Below are 23,284 nucleotides of genomic sequence, written 5' to 3' on the forward strand. Positions count from 1 at the left end.
AAAAACTCCAAAGACCGCGCGTCTCAGCAGCTGAGGACCGCGCGCTGTCATTTTTGTTTTGTTTTGTACAGGATTACGTTAGCACGCACTTTCCTGTCCATTCAGTTAGGCCTCATTTGGTATTATGCAGTGGCCAGGGGTGGTATTCTGAGACCGTTTTATCTCTGTTGTAAGTCTGTTGTAACAAATCGGTATTCTGAACACCGTTTTATCTCTGTTGTAACTTCTGTTGTAACTTGTGTTGTAACTAGTGTTTTATCTTGCGCACTCTTTGCCTGCGCATACCATTGTCTTAGGGTATGCGCACGCGCGTAACAGTGGGCGCAAACCTGAACACCCATTAGATTACACGGTATTCTGAAAACTGTTTTATCTTCTGTTGTAAGTCATGCCCTGTGCAAATTTATGCTTCTGAGATAAAACAGGGTGGAGGGTGTTATAACTCCGTTGTAACTTTCGTTTTAACTTATGTTAGATAGTGAGATTATTCATCAACTCAATATTGTGGTATGCGAGTTCAAAATAAAAAAGATATACAAAAAATAAAAACAATGTATGTACAGATAGACAAATGATATAGCAGTTTGACAAAATGTAAACTCATTCCACAATACAAAATTTGGTAACAGTAGCATTGCAAGTACATACGCGTAGCATAATTATGCACATAGATAAAAACACAAACACATGAACAGAAAGGTTACCGGCACCGTCGGCACTAACTTGTTTTAAGCACTATTCATTTCAAAAATATCTTTCAAAATATTAAATATTTTTTAATATGATTTCACTATCTTCACCAATAAGAATTCATTATCAGTACCTTTGGGTGTTTCAAAATATTTATTGCTGGGGACGGCGCGAATCCTAAGAAAAGTATTAGAAGTCTAAGTTAACAATAATAATAATAATAATAATAATAATAATAATAATAACATGGCATTGCAAGGGCTTAACTTAATTTAGAAGCGTCTAGTTCCCCATAAACCATGAAATTTGGGTTCCTCTTATGAACGCCAGATATCTTCTTATTTTTTAGACAAATTTCAAACAAAAAGACTTAATCTGAGATAGCTTTGCGAATCCCCTACTGCACCAACTATACGTCAAAACCGGTAAGAAGGCATAATGATCCAAGCTTCTGTTGTAACTTTATTTTATCTCTGGCTCTCTTTACCTGCGCATACCATTGTCCTATTTGTGCGCACGCCAGAGAATGAGCGCTTCTTAAAACGCGCAGAGTTAAGCACGGCGCATTTGCCCAAGGGAGCAATCTTATTGGTTGAAATGTCTTAGATGCTACTTCTAACAATATTTCTTATTGGATATGATTATTGCGATGGGCGTGGTTATCATGACTTACAACACCGTTAAAACAGTTTTCAGAATACCGATTTACAACTGTTTTAACGGTGTTATAACTCACAGACTTACAACACAAGTTACAACACAAGTTACAACAGAGATAAAACGGTGTTCAGAATACCACCCCAGTATTTTTTCCCGAGATCGAGTTAGTCTGGAGCCTTCTGGAATAAAAGTCGGTTTTCCTACTATTATTATTTTTCTCAAAATACTCCAAAACGACTTATCATTCCGGCAAACCGCGTCAGCCAGGTAAGTTTCTTAGTGGACTCTTTCGATATATTGCAAGCAAAAATGAAATGGTGCTAGACGGGTTCTCAAGCACTTACCGAAACTTAGTTTTCACTTTAAGTCCTCTCAGAGGTGCGCGCGCATTGATACGCGCAAACGCGTAGGTCCTTCCCGCCAAAACGCTTGTTGCTATGGTAGTTAATATAACCCCTACTTAATCATGCTCTCAGAATACCAATTCGGTAATTAAGTGCTAATCAGACACTTAATAACCTCTCAGAATACGGCCCTAGGATATTAGACTACACTATTGCAATGTCCATGTACTGTTCTCTACACGCATTATCGAAATACGGGATGGTTGGACGCTGGTGGATTAGACTACTAGTACTAGTACTTACCCCATCCAACACTCACTGAAATCTCACACTGCACAGCAAACGGCCTTTCGCCACACTGCGTACACCAATACACACGTACACAGGGTTTTTTTTTTTTTTCGCGTACGGCAGCCCTCTATGGTCGATCTGCAGCATAGTGTTGGTACAGACGGCCATTTTGAACCTTCTCGACGTGAGTATCGTAAAATTCTCCCCGAAAATCCGATGCAATCGTACTAATCATAAAAGGGCTCAGTAGTATGTGATTGCTCCATAATTATTTAGAAACTTATGTATAGGTTGTATGTTGTTTTGTGCCAATATATCCGCTGGAAAGGTAAAGAAACGAATGTAAAAATGTCTTGTCCGGAAGGCTCTGGATCGAATCTACCATTGTTTACTCGGGTTGAGCTTTGAACGTTCCTTGTACAGGTTCAGACACAAGTAGGTCAAGACCGAAACGTAAATATTTCGGAAAATACGGCCACACCGCCATGTCTAATAGTAGCATTACTCTGAACTTGACAGAGCTAAATTTAACCGTATCATACATGACTAACAAGTTAGTGTTGCATGATGATGGCACAGTCATTTCAGTCGTTAGTATTCTCGCCCCAACATCACACACCAGTCAGTAGTCCTGTCGACACTGTCACTGCTATACAGTGTACCTGTGCCCCCCCCCCCCCCCCCCCCCTGTGTAACGAGTACAGTAAGTACAGTACAGTACATTGCTGCACTGCACTGGTCACTACAAGTACAATACCATGTCTATAGTGCAGTGCCAGCCAGTCTGCAGTGAGGTGCTGTAGCTGTATGGCCATCGCTAACGTCAATTACCGCAGTCCGGGAAACCCGCTCATGAGGACCGCCCCCGCGTACGAGGATGGTCCCTCCTCATGAGGACCTCCCCCCTCCTCATGAGGCCCCCCGGGGAACGCCTCATGAGGCCCCCCCTTCACTTCTTATTCATCTCACATCTGACGTATAAATTGTCGCAACTTTGCACGGTGATTTTTTGTTACGCACACATGTCCACTATCCATGATGAAAAAAAGAAAAAATCCTGTCTGTTTTTTTTTTTTTAAATCGAGTTTTAATCACCCGATGCAGAGCGCCCATCAAAACACGGGCGCCAGCGCGTTCGCACAATGCAAGACTGCCGCACCTAGCGGCCTGATCCGACTAAATATTTTCGATGCTTTTTTCTGCGGCTCTCACCTCTCCGCGCACGAATCAGCCTCGTGAAGCTGAAGTCTGACATCTTTTTACACAAATTCGTAACGAGAAAGATTAAATCAGTACTAACCTGATCTTGTCCATATATTCCAAATTACTATTCCACACTGATAGAGTAGGTGGGTAGATGACATACTCCAGTTTGTTAGCAAAATAATCACTTTGTAGGTATGACGAGTTCACTTTCTTCGTCAATTCCGCCCACGATTCCGCCGTTTGGGCGCTTTTTCTGGAATCATCCTGCGACGCGACGTACGTCGCATACATCACGCATCCAGCACATACTAAGTACCAGACTGGTATGTGCTGGATGCGTGATGTGATGCGACGTACGTCGCGTCGTGGGATGATTCCAGAGAAAGCGCCCAAACGGTAATCGTGGGCGGAATTGACGAAGAAAGTGAACTCGTCATACCTACAAAGTGATTATTTTGCTAACAAACTGGAGTATGTCATCTACCCACCTACTCTATCAGTGTGGAATAGTAATTTGGAATATATGGACAAGATCAGGTTAGTACTGATTTAATTTTTCTCGTTACGAATTTGTGTAAAAAGATGTCAGACTTCAGCTTCACGAGGCTGATTCGTGCGCGGAGAGGTGAGAGCCGCAGAAAAAAGCATCGAAAATATTTAGTCGGATCAGGCCGCTAGGTGCGGCAGTCTTGCATTGTGCGAACGCGCTGGCGCCCGTGTTTTGATGGGCGCTCTGCATCGGGTGATTAAAACTCGATTTTAAAAAAAAAAAACAGACAGGATTTTTTCTTCTTTTCATCATGGATAGTGGACATGTGTGTGTAACAAAAAATCACCGTGCAAAGTTGCGACAATTTATACGTCAGATGTGAGATGAATAAGAAGTGAAGGGGGGGCCTCATGAGGCGTTCCCCGGGGGGCCTCATGAGGAGGGGGGAGGTCCTCATGAGGAGGGACCATCCTCGTACGCGGGGGCGGTCCTCATGAGCGGGTTTCCCGGACTGACCGTATGGTCGCCACTTGTGTGTAAAGATTTTCCTTTTAATCCTATGCACTTCTGGGTGGGCGAACTAATATCGGCACTGAAATAGTTCGCCACCCATAGCCTGCCACATATTATCAGCGTGTGTGTTATACACACACTTCAATGAAGGAGGCATTGTCGGTCACCGCGTTTGAAAACCTCCCTCAGTCTGCAACCTGAAATCCATTCTAAATCAAAAACATCCTCGCATTAAAAAGGGTTTGAACACCTCTCACATATGGTAAAATATATTTTGATTACAATTATTTGAGTTTTTACGGAGGAAAAAGGTGAATTACGAATGTACTTTGAGAGTGATGAAAATCCGTCGCCCAAGGTCATCTCCGATCGCAGCGCACGTTACATGCGATGTGAATGTCTGGTGACCTTACCGCAATGGCGACCATACCAGTCTGGGAAACCCGCTCATGAGGACCGCTCCCGCGTATGAGGACTGCCCCGCCTCATGAGGACCGCCCCCACGCCTCATGAGGACCGCCCCCATGCCTCATGAGGCCCGGGGGGAACGCCTCATGAGGCCCCCTATTCATTTCTATTCATCTCACATCTGACGTATAAATTGTCGCAACTTTGCACGGTGATTTTTTGTTACACACACATGTCCACTATCCATGATGAAAAAAAGAAAAAATCCTATCTGTTTTTTTTTTTTCAAAAATCGAGTTTTAATCAACCGATGCAGAGCGCCCATTTAAACACACGTGTTTAAATTTATTAATGCTCTAATTAAGCTAATTTCTTTTTTAAAATGTTTCTTGTATCATTCTCCTGAGACATAGGATAAAAAAAAATCTGTATCGAAATTAATTTCTTATGTATTTGATTGTTTTTTGGAATTTCTTATGTATTTCTTTGTTTTTGTTTGTTTTTTGGCCAAAATTTGTCACAGACATTTTTCGAAGCTTTATTATGATAAAATAAATTGATTTCGTCCATTCTAAGTCAAGATATGAATTTTTATGTGAACTGAAAAAACACAATTTGCATTGGATTTGTACACAAAATCACGTTTTGGAGCAATTTTGGGGTTGACAAATTTTTTTCGAACGGGCGTCGCGTCAAAACGGTATGCGCGGGCGCAACAATTTTGGTCTCAAAAGTTACGCGATACTTGAAAGAAAAAAGTCATGAAACATCGCGACGGGAGCTTATCGCGCAGCGAAGATATTGCGCGAAACGTCTAGGGGGGGGGGGGGCGGATTCCCCCCCCCCCCAGCCTGATTTGGGTTAAATTTTGACAATAACGGTGTCCAAAGTTTGACCACTGGCTAGAGTAACTGTGGCAGGGTGCCTGTTTTAGTATTTGTGGCAGGGACAGTTTCATTGATCAATAAAACAGCTAGTGTAATGAACATCATGCGTGCTTAGTCCCACTTTAGAACACAAGCAGGAGTTGCTTGCAAGTGTTACTAGTATGGGAAGTGACACCTGATTGGGCCTTTTCATCAATGAATGAAACGGCCCCTGCCGCAAATAGGCACCCTTTACAAGGGCTGCTGCAAACAGGGTTGTTTACGACGTGTTCGTAGAGCCCCCTACATGTAAAACCCACAGATGTACATGTATGCTTCTGACTTCTGTGTGTGGTCAAATTTTGGCACAGGAGGTTGGAACCGTGGTGCGGCAGCTGCTGTTCACCACAGGCACAGCTATGGTTGCTTCTGCAATCGTTATTTGGCGATCCAGGGGTTTAGGGGCCGTGCACTGTGTCATTTTCTTCTTTCTTTTTCTTCAAGACCCGCCCTAGTTGTTGTTGTTTTTTGAAGTTGATATGCAACTGATTGACTGATTGACCCTCCCTAGTTAAAAAAAGACGACACCATGGTTCAACCTCCTGTGCCAAAATTTGACCCTGCACAAAAGCATAGGTTTCCACACGTAGCCCGCGATCGAATCTTAGATGGCAGTATGGTCAAGTTATGGGCAGCTTGCTTTACTAAAATTACTGAGTTTAAATGAAGGCTACAGTTTAAATATGTTATTGTTTAGTTATTTAGGGGCTCAGGTTTGCCAGAGTTATGAAAAACTACCCCACTCATTCACGATTCACTTAGCCCACAGAGTGTGTGCGTGTGTGTGCACTGAATGAGTGGGATCCTATCATGGGGTGTGTACAAATGTAAGGTGGGAAGGGGGGCTTCCACATTAACAATATTACATGTAATTTAAACTTTCACATCACCATATTTTTTTTCAGCTTTCACAAGTGCAGTTGTATTTTTATATCGTGCAGTTGGTTGCATACATCAGTCGTGGTTTCAACACTAAATTGTAACGTAAACAGTCGTTTGCGTTCTTTTTTGGTTTTCATAATAAAATGTAACTTATGGACAAATCAAGTCATAGAAAAGAGAATCAAATGATAATGCATAACTGGTCAATGCTACTGTTGAAAAACTACTGTATACGCTATATATTTCGCGAGGGTTTTATTTTCGCGAATTTCGCGAGTCGGGAGCTATTCGCAAAATTAACAACACGCGAAAATATTACCTTCCAAAATGAATCCCTTGCCTTGATGATACGAAAATTTCAGTGCTAGTTTACCATGTCACGGCTTACCGAACAGACCATACTGGCTAAGCTTGTTTACGTACATATAGCACGTCCATGTCTACTTACGATTACTGCAGAGAGCCAATCCATTATCGCAAGGGGATCACTCGTCAGAAATCTAGCGCGATGGACTTATCCACTTCAAAAATGTTGAATTCTAACTTACTGGTTCGCAGAGTTTGGTAAGTTTTTTTCATGCAGTGTATAACTAGTATCATTCTTATTTGCTAGTAAGTTGAAAATCCACACTTTCTTTGCCACTTCATATTTTCTCTGGTCCCCCAATCGCGAATTTAACCACTCGCGAAAATGTGTGACAGCGGCAATTCGCAAAAATTTATGTACGCGAAAATTATAGCGTATACAGTACTCAATTTACATTTGTAAGATCATGAATGAGTCTGTGTACACACGTACATCTGTACATGGTAACAGGACATGCCTTATTTTGTACATACAGTGTACCTGGGCAGGGGCCCGCTTCATAAAACTTGTCATCAGTGACAACTGCCACATTTCTATGACAAATTTGCTCTCAGATGCAAGGATTTCCGTAGCTTGTCACATCTATGACAACTTGTCACTGATGACAAGTTTTATGAAACGGGCCCCAGGTATAAACATTTTTGCATTCTGTCATGATTAGGATCTTGACACAAGCTTATAAATACTTTCGGTTGTGTTTACCTCCAGTGCTTTATCTGTTAAAGTACATGTACATACATGTAGGACATGTACACTCCTATTGTCTGCACAGAAACAGCACCGCAATGTACATGTGCTGTATACTTATTTTTTATTCATTTATGATTTTTTTTTACAATTTTTGGGTTCAGTGTTAAATTTATTTATCACAGTCAATGTACATTATATATGTAGAAGGCAGCATATGCATAACGTACCATGGCATTGCACTTTGTAGAATGGCATTTAAAAGAAACTGTTTGATGTGTTTTTGTCTCTTTTTTTTTCAGAAGGCTGGTTTGATGGCAACCTGCAATAGCTTGATGTCTTGGATGCTTTCTACCGAGTTGACTTTATCTACCTGATGCAACGTTCTCCGTAGCCACGTTTCACATTGCCATTGTTGGAATAGGACACCGAACTGTGATATATCACCTTCCCCGTGCTTTTATACACTGGAAGTTGAAAACTTCCCGTGAATTCTTAGCCGATGAATTGCTGCTGGTTATCTTCCCACCTGGCGGACAATTGACTATTCTTTAATTCCTTACTTGGCCTCTTCAAGAGGTCTCTGTTCATAGCAGAATATATTATTTGTAAAGATTGTTTTATATATTAATGTATATTTGTATATTTGCCAAAGAGACCATTTTTTTTTCTCCCATTTTGTATGGACAAACTTGAACGGCACTAACTTGCCTTTTTTGTGAAACTGTACTAGACATTTCTGACAACCCATCTCAGGTATTGTGTGTATCTCATGTTGAACTGAAATTTAGTTTCAAACATTTTGATGCAATTTTCATAGAAAAATTATCAAAAAGTCAAAAAAAAAAAAGAGAAGCTGATGCAGAGAATCACTTTGAATCTGTGAAACTCGATGCAACAGAGAGAGACGCCCTTCTAACAAAAACAGTGGAAAAAGACACTTATATCGCCATGGCAACTGCTGCACCACAACTCAACAGAATGATGAATAACAATCATGGGGCAAGGAGCCCAAACAGAGGCCCTGGCCAGAACAATGACTCTCGAAGGAGCGACGGGCATGGCCAGCAGAGGGACAGACAAGGCCCCCACAGAGACGGTCCGGGGGGCTACCACAGGGAGGGGTCGGGCCACCAGCGGGACGGCGGCCACAGAGGAGGGGGCTACCAAGGCAGACAGTATTCAAGGCAGAAGGACATTGAAAAGACGACGGCAAAACAAACTCCACAGCCCAAGCCTGCACCAATTGACATGGAGTAAGTATTCTGCACAAACTAGAAACAGTATTGCCCAATGGTGCAAAAAGAATCCACTTCATTGGTATTTCAAACTTATGGCTTTCTTTTACCAACAGAATTTTAATTTCATTGAATTCAATTTTTACCAAACCACTGCCATGGAATCCATATTTGTTCCAAAGAATCATCATAAGTAGTTGCAGATGCTGAAGAGTGTTGGAAAATGGTGTCCTGATCATGAGAAAGAGGTAATGTAGTCAGAAACTGTGGTTTCACAATGCTGTAGCCTCATTGTGCCTGACTGGAAAAATCTAACAGTGTAATGACATGGCTAAAGCAGAAATGGATAGCCTTGTGATCTAGAGGAGTAATTGTGTATGTTTACCCAGCTACATGGGGTCAGGTGTATCATGCTCTTCCTTTCAGATCACATGGACATACAATGTACAACAAATCACTCGTGCTCAGGGATCAAAATGCCACTAGCGCACATGGGCACTAGAACTGGGTGATATGTAATTTCCCGGATTTACCCAACTTTGCATTTGCTCAACTGGGGGAGGAAGACCATAACACCTGATAACACCACATTGAGAGTATCAACACTGAGGTGTCAGATGCTATATTGCAGACATGAAAACACCAATGTAGGAGAGAAGTGGTGTTACACCGAGTTCTCTTATTCGGATAAATCTGTCAACACTAAGACATGACGATGTGCAATGAAGGAATTTTAGTGGGGGACTTTTACTCATTTGGGAGGCACTAGTACCTCACAGATGTTTATAGACAGGAAAAGTTCTCCAGCTTAAAGGGATGGTTAAGTATTGGTTTAGATAAGGATTCAGCTTCTTCTTTTTTTTTTTTTCTTTTTTTGCGAGGTACTTTATAGAAACCATTTTATGGAATGTTAATGATAGAATTCTATGAGGACTTCAAATTTTATTTGATGAAACTTTGTTTTGAAATGACTGAGATTTCCAAAAACAGCAAACAAAGCGATCCTAATAAGAGGTGGGTTCCACCTGTTATCAGGATCACTTCCTTCTGGATGTGTCGGCCATTTAAAAACCAATCTCGTCAAATAAACTGACTTCCTCTTAGAATTTATGCTCTGACATACATGTATTTCATAAGCGGTTTCTTATTATCTAAAAAAGAAAACAAAAAAAAAAATCTTCAAAGCAACATTAGAAACCTGAAGTCCCATCCTATCCGAAACTATACCATCCCTTTAACGTTCTTCATCCTATGCTTTCATGGTGGCTGTGTTTTCTTTTCAGTGATCCCGACTGGAAGACAAAGCTTCAGGTCCCAGAGAAAGACAGGAGAATAAAAACAACAGTAAGCGGAAGTATACAGTAAAACCAGAAATATTTGCAGCACAAAGTTTTTGCGAATTGTGCCACTGGCACCAGTGCCACTGGTATTCAAAGCATCCTTCTGGTGTAGACAGGGACTTTGACATGCATTCTGATTTCAGGAATCTTGGCTCGTGAAATTTGCAAAGATTTCATGCACGCAAACATTTCTTGTTTTACCATACTGTATGCAGAGGTGGTAACTGTTACTCCTTTTTTTTTTGGGGGGGGGGGGGTCATTACGAAAGTACTGCAGCTTTCATGAAAAATAATGCTAGAAAATTGTCACTCAAGAAAGGGAATCTGAAGTTGAACAAAAAAGGGAGGCTTATGACCCCAGTGACCTCAAGATGGCACTTGATAAAGATTTTACTCCTCTCCACAAATAATAGAGCCATGTTGATTTAGTCGTAGATATGAGAGTCTCTATGGTAACCATGGCATCTTGTATAAAACTCTGACTTTCAGTTTGAGGTCCCGAGTTCAAATTCCGCCAAGTGCCTATGTCATTGGACAAGATTTTCTTTTTTACCCACTAAGTCCCTTCAGAAGCAGGGTATCTGGCATAATAGTGTAAGGTAATGATAATGTCAGGGTTGTCTGGTACAGCGGCAGTAGTTATGAAGAGGCGGCCCAGGGTAAAGAAGACTGTAATAATGATACTTACCAGAAATTTGTTCTGCCGAGTTGATGTGTGCATACTGTTTCGTAGAAAATCCTGAGATTTTGAAATCAGTGTGAAATGCATATAACCCAAGCCATCTGAATTGCATTCGCCAACCTCCAGGATGTCACAAACACAAAGGGCAACGAATTTGAGGACTACTGTCTGAGCCGTGCGCTGCTCATGGGCATCTTTGAGAAGGGCTGGGAGAAGCCATCCCCGATCCAGGAGGAGAGCATCCCCATCGCCCTGACTGGGCGCGACATCATGGCCAGGGCCAAGAACGGCACCGGCAAAACGGGTGCCTACACCATACCCCTCCTTGAGAAGATCAACCCAGAAAACGACGTTATACAAGGTTAGTGTAACAGCACAGAACCTCTTATGTGCATTAGAGAATGAGACACAGAGATGTGTAACTTTAGAATGAAACAGCAGAAGGTCTTTTAACTTGAATGTTAACCCGTTGAGGACAGGCTGATTTTGCTGCAACAGGCATTTCCCATAGACACTTGCCTGATTGTACTCGGGACTCGTCCTCAACAGGTTAATGATGAACACATTGTTTTATAGTCTTGATATTGTGCTTGATTGTGCAGAGGGATTATACGACACCTTTTTGTTTGAAGAATGGCTTCTTAAAAGAATAATCTGCTGGTTCACACAGTTTGCAGTTTTACAATGTATCAGTAGACCAGATAAGTTTGAATGTAAAGTTTATACAACAGCTTAAAAGCAGTATCAACAACAATGTCAATACAATAGCAAAACAAGTGGACGGTACTTCCTTGCCCCAGTGTTGCTGGCCATTGTTGATCCATCAATGAAATCAGTGTCAAAGTGGGCATACAGAAAAGTCTCCAAGCCTGACTAGCTTGACTAGACATTGCTATGGTATGTTCAGTAATGGACAGGAGGAGACACATTTTTCGACCCCTGTGAAGATGAAGTTCAATAAGTCATGGAAATTTCACAATATGCAGAGCACATCTTAACCCGTTGAGGACGAGTTCAAGTATACTCAGGCAAGCGTCTGTGGGAATTGTGTGTTGTAGGAAAATCAAACCGTCCGCAGTGGGTTCAATGATCAATGGCAATGTGCTTATGTAAAGGGTTGTAGACAACACAACATTTTCAGCTAGTCTCCTACGTGAATTTTGATTGCTCATTAGTGGAGACTGCCACTAAATCTTTGCAAACATGTGCCATCAGAATTGCAGTACTTTTAACGTCCAAACATTTGGCCTGAAAGTAATCTTTTTTTTTTTTTTTAATTGTCAAATACATGTATGTAGCTGTATCAGTGATGTCTTCTGTGAGGCGAGTAGGAAAACATCAATATCTTGAGGTGATTTTTTTGTGTGCTCCTCATGCGCTACATGTCTAGAACAAATTGTAACTATTAATGTTGAAATGAAATACAACGTATGTTAACTTGTTTTACTAATATGACCACCTTAACCAGAAAAAAAAAAAAAAATGCTATTGAATTATCCAGAGCCATTTCTATCCAAGATATGTCTTATTGATTTCTGCTGTGTCTTTAGGATGTTTGCAATAACTCCTGCAGCTTTCATGTTGTCTAGATTCGTATACTATTAAAATGGAAAATAGAACCCCAAAAGCATGATATATGATAGAATGCATCAAATAAGGAGCAATGTCCTTGTGATATTTGCAAATATTTGTGATAGAACTCATGTAAATGCATGTGAAGAGTTTGTTCGCAAAAACCGATAAGTCCATTTTTGAAGATTTTGAAGTAAGGTCTCTGTCATTAAGTACAAAATAAAACCTTTTAAATGATATATTGGTCACTACATATAAAGGTACATTTTTGAAGTTATGGTCAAAAGAAGCAACATTTTTCTTATTATTCTCTTTATTTTTCTTGACCTTTAATCGCAAATATCTCCATTTGGCAAATATGGACTTATCGGTTTTTGCAAACAAACTCTTCATGTGGTAGAAAGGAAAACTGAATGAATATCATAAAAAGGTGAGCTCTGATAAGTGAATATGGTTGAAAAGGGAAGCTCTGACAAATGGATGTGGTAGAAAAGGAAGAGTGATGGAATGAACATGGTAGAAAAGGAAAGCTCTGATGAAAGAATATGATAGAAAAGGGAAACCGAGTCCATTCAACAAGGATTGCTTCAAAATGAGTTTGCTGCTTCGTGTTTATCCACCAGCCCTAGTCCTCGTCCCCACGAGAGAACTGGCCCTCCAGACCAGCCAAATCTGCAAGCAGCTGTCCAAGCACACCGGCCACAGGGTCATGGTCACGACAGGCGGAACCAGTCTCCGAGACGACATCTTGAGGCTCGAAGAGCCAGGTAAGGCCAGTGTGACCAGCGTAAAAAATGGAATTGTACTTGAGGCAGCCTGAAATTATGTCACATCATATCAATCAATTGTGGTGGGAAAAAAAAAAGTTCCTCACATTTTTTGCTACCAATAGTAGTGCCCAATCGCTGGGATAGCAAAAGAAAAGAAAAGGTCCTCACATGTGAAAAAAAAGTGCTCAAATTCTATGCTCCCAATGTTGATGCTTAATTAGCTGGCAAACAAAACAAAAGAGAAGTCTTCACAACATTTTACTGTTGATTTTATCGAGAAATCCGCTGACAAACTCATAAACAAACCAAAAAAAGTACACAGTACACAAAATGCATGGTGATTTCCTTTCTGTGAACAGTCATGCTAGAATTATGCTAAAGCCAGACAAATTGAGCTTAGTGTAATGCTAGATGCTGAAGCATTAAAAACTAGAAAAACACTCTGAGAGCGCAGACCTCCGCCAAGCATGCAGCTCATTTCCCCCACTGATCTTGCTCTTCCATAGAGATATCAGTGATTTCCACCCATATGTACTTGTAGCATTGTGTGCTGAAAGTCGCCCGATTTCCCAATATAGAAGACTTTGTTACGTCATAAACCCTCAGCTGCACGGCGCGCCTTGCCCTAGCAGAAACTAGAGCACACAATTTAGTGCGCGCATGCAAACCTCAAATACGCGCAGCCTGAACTCCCAAGTTCATTGACCCTACCTGCCAAAATATAAAAAATCCTTCATAAATTCCCCCCAAATTCTCAGATCACTACCAAAATGTAATCATCTGTTACTGTAAAACGAGAAATGTTCGCGTGCATTTTAATTTCGCGAATTTCGCGAGCGCCAAGATTCGCGAAATTAAAATGCATGCGAAATTTCTTATCTACACTATATGCATTGAACGCAAGAGGCAATTCGCGAAAATTTCTTGCAGCGAAAAAGGCCGTCGGCTCCAATTCGCGAAAATTTCGTGCCGCGAATATATCATGTTTTACAGTACTTGTATAATTCTAAACCTTTCCTGCAAGTTTCATCCAAATCTGTTAACTACTTTTTGAGTTATTTCTCACACGGACGAACTAACTTACTACTAACAACCCAACGGTAACGAAAACATAACCTCTTCCCTTGGCGGAGGTAATTATGCCCACTTTAGCAGTGTAGGGTAAGGCTGGCAGAATGCCATGTCTCAGGTGGTCACATGGCTCCCTCCTCTGTCCCCGCCCCCTTTCTCCTCCGAGTCCAGTCTGTTTCTGCATGAGATCTGTACAGCTGAAAGTGATTGTGTGTGCACTGATATTCTGTGATCAGCATCACAGAAATTCGCACAACGCATACTTGTACTGCAATTATGGCATGTTGCGATTTGAATGAGAATATTTCTAATACATAGTACATACACATAGATTTGAATTTTGCAGGCATGTCTTGCTGTCCAGTGATAATGTTTAATTGACCAAACACCTACAGTGATGGCAGTATGTGATGATTTTCATACCAGCATCAAAATGTTGTGCAGTGTTTTGGAAATCTGTGAAAGCAAATTCAAGGTTTGAATACCTTCTTGTTTCCTCTATACATGTTCTGTTAAATTTGTTATACAGAACAAACACTTTACCTACAAACATTTTTAGCATGTGCTGGATAGTACAAAGAGTACCTCCTGTCTCATTTGATGCACCACTCTGTTAAACACTGCTGTCACTGTCTCGCTCTCGACAGTTCATTTGGTCATCGCTACACCCGGGCGTATTCTGGATCTCATGAAGCAGAGCATTGCAAAGATGGACAAATGCAGCGCACTGGTGCTAGACGAGGTGAGATTCTCATCCCTTCGTGGAGAGCATATAACCCTTCCTTTCTTCCTTCCTTCAGATGATGTCAAATATGAAGGGATTAACCACTTGACAGCTGCAAGCCATTTCCTACGCAGAACACCTGTGTGCTGAGGGATATTGGTCCCACACTCGAGTCCATGCTATCAAATCACATAGTTTTTCATACATGAATGATAAATCAATGTGCTTCAAATATTCAGTGTCATCTAAATACATCACGCTCACTTTCATATAGCTCTATAGATCTTCTGTCAAGTTTTTACTCCTTTCGTCAAGCATGTTCACAGTGCGAGTCACCAGTTTGAACCTTGACGCTGTACTTCATTGTAGGTTTGCGAAGACACAAAAAGTCTCTTTTCTCACATCCAGTTTGGACCACTGCTGACACAAACTAAAAGTTCTAAAAACAATGTGTGGGTTGAGTTGGGAGAAATTCTATGTTTCTGTGTGCCAAGCAGGATAGTTACAAACTAAAAAATTCTCTGTAACAAACCTCATGGATTTGTCTGCAACATATGTGCAAGCTTGTTGAGAAACAGTTGAATACTCCAGTCACTTAAGAATGAGCAGTTGAAATTAGCTCCCACAAGCCACTATTAAAAAATGTCTTCTGTATATGTTTGTGTTCCACAGGCTGATAAGCTGCTGTCCAAGGACTTCAAGAATATGCTAGATGACATCATCAGTTACCTTCCGCAAGATAGACAGATCATGCTCTACTCAGCCACCTTCCCAATCACTGTCAAGAACTTCATGGTAAGTCAACTTTCTTTCTCTGTCTTGCATGCATGTATTCGCCTTTCTGGGTTTCATCCTGACATGCCAGCTTAGGTGTGTATTCAAAATCAAAGCATACGCCTTGTAGCAAAGTTTTATCGTCGACAACCTCAATGCTTGCTGTTGACATGCCTTGGGGCGGGTTGACCATCCACTCATCGATGATGGAGAAATGAAATTCAGCAGTCAGATTAGTAGAGCATGACAAAGCATGCACATTGGAATAGTTTATGCCAAAGGCACCAGGAACATCAGACAATTGTGAAATATTATGTTTGGCAGTCTATAGTTGCAGATCAGGTATTCTAAAATACATTGTCATGGGAATGATAATGGGACAATGTATGCTGTGTGATAATATCTTGCACTTACATGAACATTCAGTGTAGTTGACCTGTAACAGGAGTTAAAGATAAGACGTAGAAATGTATTGAAACGCAGAAAGCTGGTTTTCGCCTTGCAGGACAGGGCTGCCTTCTGTTACAGTGTACTGGTACCCTGAGTATTATGTTTGTTATATTTGTAGAATAAACTCCAGACATGCCCCCTGCAAAATATTATCTTTTTTTTTTATTTTGTCGCTCTGATTTTTATTTATTGTGGTTTGAATGTAAATTTTAAAGAGTAAACAAAGACAAAAATGACTTGAAATAGACTAGTCAGTCACCCAATTCTTTCAATCGAACGATTGTGCTATCGATATTATGTTCCAAATATGTCTTGAGCGATAGTAATATGCACACGCACATGTATTTAGCTCGCTAACTAGGTGACATGAAATCTTGATAGTATTCGTAAAAACGTTCGCGTGTAGCTAGAACATGCACACATCAGTACTGGCACTGACGGAGCAGAACTTAAATGCATGTAAAGCGTATACAGTAACTTTCTCAAGTTGTGATTGTCTGTGTTGGATGAGGACTTATTCTCCTCTGGGAGCAGAGTGAAATGTTTACCTAAAGTTGTGAATGTCGTTCCCCTCCTCCACAGGACCGCTACCTGACCAAGGCCTATGAAATCAACCTGATGCAGGAGCTAACCCTCAAGGGTATCACTCAGTATTATGCATTTGTTGAGGAGAGACAAAAAGTTCACTGCCTTAACACGCTCTTCTCAAAGGTAAGTTTAAAACCCTTCGTGTGCTTTTGAGTGTGGATTGGCACAGGACATCCTATAGCATTGTACATGCCATCCAAAGTCCCTGGTACAGAAAGGGTTAAATCCATGTAGCTGTGAAGTTGCTTTGTGCTAAGCTTCATCTTTTTGCCCCTATGCCAACCATGCTAGTAGCTTACAGAGACTCCAACTCTCCCGTTCTCGACAGGAGATCTCCCGCCGAAAACCCATTTTTGCAAAATCTCCCGTTTTCCCGCTTGAGAATTAAGTTCTCGCGCCCTGGCTCTGTGTCTCCCGTTGGAAAGGATTTCTTACTTATTGCTATTGTATGTTGAAAAAATAAGCCTTAGATAGCACCAGAGAGCATCTAGAACCCTAGGAACTTCGCACTTTGCACACATCAAGTTGGAGTCTCCCGTTTGCTAGGGGTTTCAGGCGGGAGAATCTCCAGATCAGAAGGTGCGTTGGGTTTGAGTCTCTGAGCTTATATTACCTTTTCCATGTTTAGTCCGCTGGAAGAATATGCAATTGTGAGGTGTAAACACAAGAAATTCTTTTTTTTAAAGGAAAACATGTTCTGTGCGTTCACTGTATCTACTTTTATAGTATTCTGTTCATGAGAAAGATGATGAGTATTATCATTCTGTAAAGTTTGCAAGTATGTTTCTAATGCTGACCTATCATAAAGGCTCTTATGTTTCTTTTGCTCATTTTGTTGCTCATCCTCTCCAGTTGCAAATCAACCAAGCGATAATCTTCTGCAATACCACCCAGCGCGTGGAGCTGCTTGCCAAGAAGATCACCGAGCTGGGCTACTCTTGCTACTACATCCACTCCCGCATGCAGCAGGAGCATCGCAACAGGGTGTTCCACGACTTCCGCAACGGGGCCTGCAGGAACCTGGTGTGCACAGGTGAGCCGGGATTCTCCAGCCCACCGCCACGCGGTGGTATATGTGTGGGAGTTGAGGCTATCTCTGCTTGTGTACCCGTACGACATTTCGATGGGATGACGTGTGCTGTCTATAGGCATAAGATACCAGTGATGAAGCAGAGGCCTGTCAGCTAACATATCAGTGTTACATATAGTGTACACAGTGTAATACTCCTATATTTTTGTGTTGATGAGTAGTGTATATGAAGAGTTTGTTCGCAAAAACCGATAAGTCCATATTTGCCAAATGGAGATATTTGCGATTAAAGGTCAAGAAAAATAAAGAGAATAATAAGAACATTTTTGCTTCTTTTGACCATAACTTCAAAAATGTACCTTTATATGTAGTGACCAATATATCATTTAAAAGGTATTATTTTGTACTTTGTGACAGAGACCGTACTTCAAAATCTTCAAAAATGGACTTATCGGTTTTTGCGAACAAACTCTTCATATATTCATTATATTGATTCTCTGAACGGACTACATTGTCCCCGTTGAAGTTTTTCAAGTAGCTGTGGGTAGATATAACAATACTCTAATAGGACAACACATTTGGCACTGTTGTAGCTGAGAGGTTAGGAGTAGTTATGTATATTTGATATTGTATAAGTTGTTTTAGTCCATCTCCGCTGCAGAGCCATTTACATGTGGTACTGCTCATTAGGCATTGTTGCAGCTACGGGGTTATGAGGACAGTCCAGCCTCTCTTATCTGGCCTCCATTTATCCGGATCTCTCTATTATCTGGACGCGATCTCTCAATGATACTTTTCTTCTTTTTCAATGTAATAATTATGGGGGAAAAGGGGATTTCAAACTTCAAGCAGAATTCCTACACAAGCTCACATCATTCACATGTCATTCCCAACGTAATTAATATACGTTCAGTATTCACATTAAATTTTCACCCAAATGACGTGCATTCAGACATTTGCCGAGATGTCCAGATAAAAGAGGTCGGACTGTAGTATTCATGTTTGTGTGATATTTGTGTCATTGTCTCTCCCGTCTCCACTTGCAGATCTGTTTACGCGTGGTATTGACATCCAGTCGGTCAACGTCGTCATCAACTTTGACTTCCCGCGCGTTGCGGAGACCTACCTCCATCGCATCGGTCGCTCGGGCCGCTACGGCCACATGGGTCTGGCCATCAACATGATCACCCGCGACGACCGCATCTCCATGTACGTGATCGAGAAGGAGCTGAGCACCAAGATCCAGCCCTTCCCCTGCAAGGAGCCAGTTGACAAGAGGCTGTACGTGGCAGAGTACCAAACAGAGGAGGAGCTAGCGGACGGGAGTATCTAAAGTGCGTTGTGAAATGCAGAGGTCCTCCCCGAAACTTCACTTGAAAAAAACAAAAAACAAGGCAAAACTAAACAAGGGGGGTTGGGGGTTTTATATGACGAACCACTAATTTGATAATGGAGACAAAGCATGAGTGGCATCTGCAGTGACAGGGGATTGGAAAGCTGCCGTGTTTCCTTCCGAGGTTTGAGAGTACAGCATGGCGCACAAGTTTTCTGTGGAATGCCGTGACAGTGATGTCAGATGATAAAAACCAGAGATGCGTTACACGTGCCGCACTTTTCCTGGCATTTTGGAAGGTTCAAGAAGTTGATCAGCGATGTTGAATCACAAGCACATACTTTCCGATTCTCCTGTTTTGTATACCACTCCCGTTGAGAGGGAACTTTTCTTTTTTGTTGAGAGCGTAAGCCAGGATGGAAGTGAAAATATGAGATTAATTTGAGCGAACCTTGTGCAATTTCTACAAATTTCTTTTTAAATTTGCTTTAATCAAAATGTGTATGACTCAAAGGGAAACTGTAAAGAACTTCTGACGTCTTGGCTGTCCTAGTGCTGTACACTGAGATACAAGTATATGATATTTCAGTGTAACCTCGCAAGAAGTGTTATTTTACCACAAGATATCTTTTCTAAAAAAGACAATGACAAACAAAAAAAAAAGTTACTGTGATGTCCTTTGAGAAGAGAGGAGAAAAAACAACAACAAAATGTGTGCCTTTCTAACAATCAGTGACACAAAATATGACAATTGTACGATTTATTGAATGTCAGAAAGAAAGTCATGAAGACATGAATGGATGGCTAGTTTTTGTCAGAATGTTTTGGTCTGTGAATTGTAGCTGGGGAGCTAGAGGAAAGTGTGAAGGACTAAGAATTTAGACATGGCCTCTCTGTCCATAGCCAGAGTTTATGGAAGTTAGTTTTGATTTCTAGTGTTACGTTGAGAAGCTTCGACGCACATTGCCACTGGCTTAGTTTTGCTTTTGTTTTTGTGTCTTACTTGAAAAAAAAAAAAGATGTTGTTACAGGAAAAAGTCCTCTTCGTAGCATTCACAAGTTTTGCTTGATCTTCCATGTCATGTGGCATCTAGAAAGACCACACTGTCCACTGTCAGAAAAAAAGAGAGAAGAAAATGAGATTCAGTAGAGAAGATGACATGTCGCACAAAGTACTTGTTGAGTGAAAAAACAGAGATTAAGATCCTCAGTGGTACAGTATGTAAAGGGCAGAAGATACACTGTTTTCTTTCAGTGCCATCTGCAAACCAAATTACGGCAGTGACATTGGCTCTCGAGGCCATGAAAATGAAAAGTTCTAATGAGTGGATGCCACATGTTGCAATGTTGCCTACCTAATTTCATCAGCATTTTTTTTTTTTTTTTTAGGGGGATGCATGACTTGTTAAGGCGCAAATCACACTTTCCTCGTAACATTCCTTCTGCGTTCACAGCACCAGCAATTTCTGCATAGTTCTTTTGAATTTTTGCTTAGTTCTCATTCATGTTTTTTCCCCCTCTGTGCACGGACATCAATCAAAATTTTGCCTGATAGGAAAACAGCATAACTACAATCAGTAAGTGTATCTGTAGATACCGGGGGCTAGCAAGTGTGTGAATCCGTTTGTCTAGGGTTGTCTTTTTTCGTGTGTGTGCTAGGACAAACGGAAGCGTTGGTCGCGAGATCGTGCGATTCCTTTCTCTCCCCTCTCCAGTTGAAACATAGCATGATGCTGCCCAAAATAGTGGCGGGCATAGACAACTAATTGGGGGAGACCAGCAAGATGGAGATCACGCTGATTTTGATCAAAGAGGGCAAACAGGGACGCTATAGTGAATACTTGTATTGACGGGCAAGCGAAGATGCTGAGGTTATAGGATTGCAGAGTAGAGTTCATTAATGGGACTTTGCGTCGCCATCCATTTTGCAGAGGCCCTTATCTCTGTATGACGCAGAGAGAGAGAGAGAAGGGTCCAAGTCTTCATTGTATGTAGCACGTCGGTGTTCTGGAACACACATTGGTGCACATGCTGGCATTTAGTGTGCATCATAGAGGTGCAAGCATGGTTGTGTAGGTGTTGGGGGTGTGTGTATGTGTAAGTGTGTAAGTTTGAGCAAGAGTGTGTAAGTTTGAGCAAGAGTATATAAGTGTGAGTGATTGTGTGTATGATTGTGTGTGTGTGTGTGTGTGTGTGTTTGGAGTGGTGGGGGGGATTGTTGATAGTATGAGAGTGTAAAGTGTGAGCTGTGTTCGGCCATTCCTTTCTCTTTATTCAGCCCAGAAATCTTTGAGAAGCGCACACAGCACCTGAACATTTTTGAAAGTGTTCCGAATTTTTGTTGTGGACGCTTATATTCAATGTTGTTTTTTTTCCCCTTCGTTTTACCCCCCTTCTGTACATCCCTTGCTGTGTCATGCTGTGTCATTTGTTTGTTCGTTTGTTTGTTTGTTTGTTTGTTTGTATGATGTCATCTGTTTGGGGGATATTGACCTTGGGGAAAGTTTGGTATGCACAAGTACCATGCCAAGTCGATGGCAGAAATGGGAGAGGAAGATCTTGAGAAGGTCGGTGCAAAGAGATGGTATTGTTCAGCATGCCAAGAATATTCCAATCGTCTGCAGAAAGCCCTTGCCGGAAAAAAATAAAAAGACAGAAGAAAAAATAGAAAGCAGTTCATTACGTCCATTCAGCAAAACGGCTTGTGCAATAACGATCAGTTTTCAACCATGATCTTCGAATGCATAAATAGGAGAAAAAGACCATAAAAAAGGAGCATAAAGAATAATATCAGGAATGGGACAAGACTTTGTGAACTGAGGCTGACCCTAAGAGAGAAAGAGAAATGATCACTGCTTGATGTACTATCATGCTGCAACGAGATAAAACCGACGAAAAACTCACGAAAGTGGAAAAAAATGATTTGCTGCATGTTGCAGCCAAAGTAGCGTGTCTCTGCCAGTGTGATGGTGCGGGTGTACGTCTGGGATTGAAGGGATAATTTGAGCCATTGAACGGGAGAAAAGAGATACCACAATGCCAGCACCCTGGAGACGGAAATATTGATTGGACCTGTGCATAAAGTGATAGTGACACTAGACACATGGCAAAGATGCAAAAGGTCTAAGATGTTTGATGCTTTGTTGCGCTGGCGAATTTCATGAAGGAACAGTGGACGATACATTTTTTTTTAAAAAGAGTAGCGAGCACGCAATTTCAGCAAGACTTGGCGGGAAAACGCAGTCCAGTGTAGCAGGAACGAACAGCTGGCGAAAGAAAATGGAGGAGGGGATTACTAAAAGTTTTGAGGAGTCGGAAAAATCACATCAGAGTGGAAATAGGACAATCACTGTAGGAGGACTTGAACACACGCGCAATCAAAATGTGTGGTCGGAAAAATTGACTGAACCCCCTCCTCCATAAAGTCAGGTGTTGAATGCATCATAAAGGAGACGTACCGCGTCGGAGACCTTATGCCCAGCTGACAGTGACGATGATCGGACGTATGGCCCAGGGTGGAGAGATGAGAACGTGCATACCAAACTCGACCTCGCAGCGAAACTGTACACGCATCTCTGGGTGGGGTGCCTACATGTACATAGTCTAGATTAATTTGAACTTCCAAAGTGTTCTGAATGCATCAAAGATAAAAGAGCAGCCCTCCTGAGAGCGTGTCGGTTAGCGTCGATAGACCCCTCCAGTCTATGTCCTCTGGCTCATTTGGTTTTGTTACGTGTTCATTGTTGAAGTGTCACAATAAGGCAAAGTACTCTCAATATATTTGCTACTATTTTTGTAATGACTAGCTCACAAGCTTGTGGTTAGTATGCAGACCTGTAAAGCAAACCTATGTTTTTTTCCACCTGTTTCAGGGAAGTTTTGAAAATTCCCCCAAACATGATTAGATTTTTGTGGGATTTAAGGTACCACCAGCTTGTGAGTTACTCCAGTGCGTCAATACTCTCTTTTTTTTTTCTTTTTACACATTTGTACAATAAAGGGCATTCATCCATACATTCTGTATTTTGTGATGCAGAAGCAAAATTAAGGCAAAATAGTATTCCTTGTTCAGTCCCGATACTGTAACAAAGCACATTGTGTCGCTGCCACGTTTCAGACTTGGCATGTCTCTTTTTTACTCTGTTAGCCCCCGCCCTCATCTCTTGGGGGTCAAGGAATGACATTTGCACATTTGATTCGTCTGAGCACGAAGGCACCGCATTCAATGCGGAAGGATTTCGCCTCCTT

At 41.4% G+C, this 23,284-nt stretch overlaps 1 protein-coding gene across 1 annotated transcript; it reads left to right on the forward strand.

The window, feature by feature from the left end:
* The first annotated feature begins 2,145 nt into the window (after positions 1-2,145).
* On the forward strand, positions 2,146-22,009 carry LOC139716561 (ATP-dependent RNA helicase cgh-1-like). Its single transcript, XM_071628096.1, has 10 exons — positions 2,146-2,169; positions 7,767-8,720; positions 9,986-10,046; positions 10,851-11,085; positions 12,920-13,063; positions 14,785-14,879; positions 15,534-15,656; positions 16,668-16,796; positions 17,526-17,706; positions 18,750-22,009. The coding sequence occupies exons 2-10, from the start codon at positions 8,416-8,418 to the stop codon at positions 19,034-19,036; spliced, it is 1,560 nt and encodes a 519-aa protein (XP_071484197.1). The 5' UTR covers positions 2,146-2,169; positions 7,767-8,415; the 3' UTR covers positions 19,037-22,009.
* The last annotated feature ends 1,275 nt before the right edge of the window (positions 22,010-23,284 follow it).

Source organism: Diadema antillarum, unplaced genomic scaffold (genome assembly GCF_040938485.1).
Source record: "Diadema antillarum isolate AM-2024a unplaced genomic scaffold, OU_Dant_1.0 scf00000066, whole genome shotgun sequence".
Classification (NCBI taxonomy): Eukaryota; Metazoa; Echinodermata; class Echinoidea; order Diadematoida; family Diadematidae; genus Diadema; species Diadema antillarum.

Coding starts and splice junctions, on each gene's coding strand:
- LOC139716561 (XM_071628096.1), top strand. CDS start 8,416: ATGGCAACTGCTGCACCACAACTCAACAGAATGATGAATAACAATCAT. Junction 8,721..9,985: donor CCTGCACCAATTGACATGGA/GTAAGTATTCTG, acceptor TTTTCTTTTCAG/TGATCCCGACTGGAAGACAA. Junction 13,064..14,784: donor CTTGAGGCTCGAAGAGCCAG/GTAAGGCCAGTG, acceptor CGCTCTCGACAG/TTCATTTGGTCATCGCTACA.